Here is a 5,416-nt window from a genome sequence, read left to right as displayed (position 1 = left end):
TAGCCAGGATGGTCTCGATCTCCTGACCTCGTGATCCGCCCGTCTCGGCCTCCCAAAGTGCTGGGATTACAGGCGTGAGCCACCGCGCCCGGCCTCACCTGGGCTTTTTAGGATCTTCACAGTCACACGACCACCACCACTGTCTGGTTCCGAACATCCTCATTACCCCCGAAACACCCCGTCCCCCTCACAGCCACTCCCCGTCCCCTCCCCAGCCCCGGCACCCACCAGCCATCCCCTCCCTGTCTCTGTGGATCGGCCTGTCCTGGACGTTTCATAGCAATAAGATCACGTGCTGCGTGGCCTCCTGTGTCTGGCGTCTCTCACTGAGCGTGACTTTCCCAAGCTGCATCCTCAGTGGCCTGGGTCAGAGCCTCGCTCCTTTTCTTTCTTTTCTTTTCTATTCTCTTTTTTTTTTTTTTAAGACGGAGTCTCACTCTGTCGCCCAGGCTGGAGTGTGCAGTGGTGAACCTGTCTCCAGGTTCAAGCAATTCTCCTGCCTCAGCCTTCCTGAGTAGCTGGGATTACAGGCGCCGCCACCAGGCCCAGCTAGTTGTTATATTTTTAGTAGAGACGGGGTTTCTCCATGTTGGTCAGTCTGGTCTCGAACTCCTGACCTCAGGTGATCCGTCCGCCTCGGCCTCCCAAAGTGCTGGGATGCCAGGTGGGAGCCGCCGCGCCCGGACAATTTTTAAGCTTTTGAGGAGTCCCCAGGCTGTTTTCCACAGCGGCCGTGCCGTGGAAATTCCCATGCGCCCTGGGTCGGGGGAGTCTGGTTTCTCCACCACGCCGACATTTCCGAGGCCCCTGCAGGACCCCGTAGACTTTCTGACTTCTCCTGGGGACCAGTGGTGTGAGGCGCTCTCGTTCGGGGTCAGCTTCTGCCACCACTCAGGGGCCCTCCAGAGCAGCGGTCACTTCTCCGGCACTGCAGACGGGATCAGGACACGGGCCTGGGGTCAGGCTCAGGGCCTCCTGCTCGCTGGCCCAACCCCCAGATCTGACCCCGCACCTTCCTATTGGGCCGAGGCCAGGGACACGCTGGTCCCCGGGAAAGAGACGGTGGTAGAGGGGCTGGAGCTGGGGGCCGGGCATCTGCCGGATTCGAGGATGCAGACGGGGCGGGCTGGACCTGTCCTGCTGGGCACTCCTCCCCCAGGTTCCCCAGCCCCCACCCTCTCCCATCCCCTGCCTCTCTGCCTTCCTCTCCCCTCTCTGACTCCGCCCTTCTCTGAGCTCCTGCCCCCTCCCCAGACCCCCGCCCTCTCTGACTCCTTCCTCCCCAGCTCTCCCCCTGACCACCCCCACCACACTCTCTAAGCCCCCTCCTTCCATCCCCAGGGAAGCCATCAACCGGCTCCACGAGGCCGTGCCTGGCGTCCGGGGATCCTGGAAGAAAAAGGTGGGTGAGGCTTGTGGTCTCTCGTGGGGCCGGTGGGGCAGTCCTGGGAGCCCCTCGGTGGCCCCCACCCATGGCCGCCCTCGCTGTGCTCCGCCCCCAACTCAGGCCCCCAACAAGGCCCTGGCGTCCGTCCTGGGCAAGAGCAACCTTCGCTTCGCCGGCATGAGCATCTCCATCCACATCTCCACCGACGGCCTCAGCCTCTCCGTGCCCGCCACGCGCCAGGTGGGTCTGCCCTCCTCCCCGGCGTCCCCAGACCCCCAGAGGGGCCAGGAGTCCTACGACCACTGAGGCAAAGCCAGGCTGGGTGCTGGGATGGGCAGCAGGTGACGTTTATCCGGAAAGATGAGCCGAGGCCCTGCTGAGCGGGAGCTGGGGGTGCAGCCGCTGCCTTCACGGGGCTCAGTTCAGGGGCTCCCGCCTGGGCAAGCAGTCCCGACACTGGGGTGCTTCTGGCATGGAGTGGGTAGGGGCAGGGACGCTGCTCAGCACCCTGCAGTGGCCAGGATGCCCCACCCCAGAGAGTAGTCCACCCCAACGTCCATGGTGCCTGGGGGAGGGGGATAAACCCGGCTACCAGTCCTCAGGGGGAAACAAACAGCAGAAGTAGCATCGCTGTAGGCCGGGCTCGGCAGCCCTAATCCCAGCACTGTGAGGCCGAGGTGGGCGGATCACTTGAGGTCAGGAGTTCGAGACCAGCCTGGCCAACATGGAGAAACCCTGACTCTACCAAAAATACAAAGATTAGCCGGGCGAGGTGGAGCGCGCCTGTAATCCCAGCTACTTGGGAAGCTGAGGCAGGAGAATCGCTTGAATCCGGGAGGCAGAGGTTGCAGTGAGCCGAGATTGCACCACTGCACTCCAGCCTGGGTGACAGAGCGTCTCAAAACACCAGAAAAACAAAAAAACATAATTGCAGAAATGAAGGAAATACTAGATTCTAGGAGGCATTGTGAGGCCAGGCGAGGGGTGTCCTGAGCGTGTGCTGGGCTGTGTGTGTTGGGAGAGACTTCCTGGAGGGCTCTGGGAGGTGGTGAGGAGGGGGGTCTCAGGGAGGTCTGGCTGAGAGAGGAGGCGTCTCCCTGTCGGAGAAGTTAGCATGGGCCATCGTGAGGGGTTGGGGGCGAGGCAGCGTCCCTGGGCTGGCGTTGGGGCGGCGGGTGGCGGCGAGGGTCAGCTGGGGCTCCAGGGAGGAGGCTAGAGAAGGATGGAGCTGGCCGGGGGTGGCTGAGGGCTGTTTCCACGCAGTTTCCATCTCTGCCCCGACCCTGCGAGGCATGGACCCCTGACCACGATACGGACAGGACACTGAGGCTCCGAGCGGACCCTCCTGGCTGGGCCGGGGTTGGCCAGGGGAGAGCCTCGAGGGTCCCTATGGGGGCTGAGGAGTGGATGTTCTGTAGGGAGGACTCAGGACGTGGCTGGTAGTGGGGGTTCACTGGGGCCTAGAGAGATCTGAGTGACGGGAAGCAAATGAAGCAGGACCACGCAAATGAGCATGCAAAGAAGCATGCAAATGAGCACACAAGCATGTAAATGAGCACGCAAATGAGCACACAAGCATGCAGATGGGCATGCAAATGAGCATGCAAAGAAGCATGCAAATGAGCACACAAATGAGCATGCAGATGAACACACAAACGAGCATGCAAATAAGCACACAAGCATGCAAATGAGCATTCAGATGAGCATGCAAATGCACTCACAGGTGCCCTTGCACGTGGACAAGGGAATCAGGAGTGTGGGTCCAGCCCTCCCACGGCTGCTTCGGGTGTGTGGGTGTGTGTGTGTGTGTACACGTGTGTGGGGCATGGGATGTGTGTGTGTGAGCGTCTGGGCAGGTGCATGTGTGGTGTCGCAGTGGGGGTGGTTTGTCCTGTCACTCACATTCCCATGTGACCTCCTGCGGACCCCACACATCCCTTAGTGCCCTAGTCCCGTCCTTGCTGGGGCCTCCACATCCCAGCCTCGGTCGTCTAGGCTGACCCAGGACCCGGCTGCAGTGGGTGCCTGTCCAGGGGACGTCTCCATCGCCACATCCCTGCCCCTGCCCCCTTCCTCGCTGTGGCCCTGGTACAGTTGCCCTCGAAGCGGGGCCCCCATGACCACGTGTGCCTCCTGCCCCCACAGGTCATCGCAAACCACCACATGCCATCCATCTCCTTCGCATCGGGCGGAGACACGGTGAGGCCAGGGATGGGGGTGGACCTGCAGCCCTGCCACCCGCTGCGGCCGCGAGACCCTCTCGCCCTTCCCCAGAGCCCGCCTAACGTACCCTGTGCCCACATCCACTGCCCCATCTGTCTGCATTGCTGGGGTGGGCGGCTGGGAATCCCGGTGGGGGGCCCAGGCAGGTCCAGCTGGCCCCTCCCCGTCCCCAGGACATGACGGATTACGTGGCCTACGTCGCCAAGGACCCCATCAACCAGAGAGGTGAGGCTCCCCGGGGAGGCCGGTGGGGGTCCCGTGGCCGGGGGGCATGGCCGTGTGGCTTGGAGGCCGCATGACCAATGCCCCCACAGCCTGCCACATCCTGGAGTGCTGTGAGGGCCTGGCCCAGAGCGTCATCAGCACCGTCGGCCAAGCCTTCGAGCTGCGCTTCAAGCAGTACCTGCACAGCCCACCCAAGGTGGCACTGCCCCCAGAAAGGTAACAGACCCGCCTCCCCCATGCCCTGGGGACGCCCCCAGCGACCTGCCCGGGTGCAGAGCCGGCTCCACCTCCTGCAGGCCTCAGCCTCTGTCCTGCCCTTGTCCCTCCCTCCCTGTCCCCTGAGAATGTGACTCGGCCAGAGGATCCTGTTTCCTCAGCTGTAACACCCGGGTAAACGCATCCCCGCCCCCAGGACTGGGGAGGACTGAGCGAGCTGACTCCCCGGTGTGCCCGAGGCTGTCAGCCCTGCCGCTATAACCAACATCCCTCCTCCAGACGCGCGGCCGGCTCAACGGCCTCTGTCTCACCGCAGATGTGTAAAGGGGGGGACGTGTCTGTGTGCTGGTAACACGTTATTTATAGACGTTGAAGTGTGAATGTCACGTGTCGCAAAATATGATTCTCTGGATGTTTTCTCAAACACTTAACTTTAATGATTTAGAGGCTGAACGCCCATTCTTAGCTCGTGGGACACAGATCTAGGCAGTGAGCTGGATTTGGCCCTGGGCTGGGGTTTGCCAGCCGGCCTCGGAGAAGGAGGCATTTAAGTCTCTATTCATCATTAGAAAGTCACGTTCCTCCAGCGGTCGGAGGGCAGGTGCCCCGTGAGCTCCCAGCCCTGCTGGTCACGCGTGCTCACGCTCACCCCTTTGTGCACAGGGACGGCGTGCTCCACGCACATTGCTCAGCGCGCTCGGACGCTGGGACGGGCTCCTCGCCTGCCTCTGGAGCTGCCCCTGCCTTCCGTAGGCTGCCCCGTGATTTCTCCCGGCAGCAATTGTGGGCCAGGCGGCGTGTGCCCCTCTGGCTCTCGGGCCGTGCTTGCTGAGGAGCCCGCCAGCGCCTTCCGGGCCAGAGGGCGGGGGCACTGTGATCCCAGAGAGTTACCACCCTGACCGGCGATGTCCTGGTTCTGGGTATAAACTTGGCTCCTGCCCTCTGCTGCCGGGCGGCGCTGGAGATGGGCAGAAAGGAGTGGAGACCGGGTTTGCCAACGTCCTGCCTTTTGTGCTGCAGCTTGGAAATGTGTGCAACTTTCCATTTCAGAGACGAGGACGTAGTGGGCCTGGTCACTCGCTCTCGAAGCGTTTCCTGGTGGGAACCCTCAGCGACAGGCGGGGGGCTGGGATTCGAACTCAGGCCTTTCCTGCTCCCCTAGAAGCTCAAGCTGTGGGGGTTTAGCCCCCTTGGGCCCTGCCTGTGCCACGGCCATTGCTGTCTGTCCCCCAGGCTGGCGGGGCCAGAGGAGTCGGCCTGGGGGGACGAGGAGGAGGCTGTGGAGCACAGTTACTACAACAGCGTCCCGGGGAAGGAGCCGCCGCCGGGCGGGCTGGTGGACTCCCGGCTGGCCCTGACACAGCC

General features: G+C 62.8%; 1 protein-coding gene across 1 annotated transcript in view; it reads left to right on the top strand.

The window, feature by feature from the left end:
- Nucleotides 1-5,416, top strand: part of SHC2 (SHC (Src homology 2 domain containing) transforming protein 2) — a 46,244-nt gene that overhangs the window by 8,948 nt on the left and 31,880 nt on the right. Inside the window, exons 2-7 of the mRNA XM_011993046.1 lie at nucleotides 1,342-1,402; nucleotides 1,508-1,627; nucleotides 3,533-3,586; nucleotides 3,784-3,835; nucleotides 3,925-4,051; nucleotides 5,285-5,416. The exon at nucleotides 5,285-5,416 is cut by the window's right edge and continues 20 nt beyond it. Of these exons, the coding sequence (XP_011848436.1) occupies nucleotides 1,342-1,402; nucleotides 1,508-1,627; nucleotides 3,533-3,586; nucleotides 3,784-3,835; nucleotides 3,925-4,051; nucleotides 5,285-5,416 (546 nt within the window). The remainder of the gene's footprint in view (nucleotides 1-1,341; nucleotides 1,403-1,507; nucleotides 1,628-3,532; nucleotides 3,587-3,783; nucleotides 3,836-3,924; nucleotides 4,052-5,284) is intronic.

This window comes from Mandrillus leucophaeus, unplaced genomic scaffold (assembly GCF_000951045.1).
Source record: "Mandrillus leucophaeus isolate KB7577 unplaced genomic scaffold, Mleu.le_1.0 Scaffold423, whole genome shotgun sequence".
NCBI lineage: Eukaryota > Metazoa > Chordata > Mammalia > Primates > Cercopithecidae > Mandrillus > Mandrillus leucophaeus.
The sequence above is the reverse complement of the archived record's forward strand: the minus strand, read 5'-3'. Positions and strand labels throughout refer to the sequence as shown.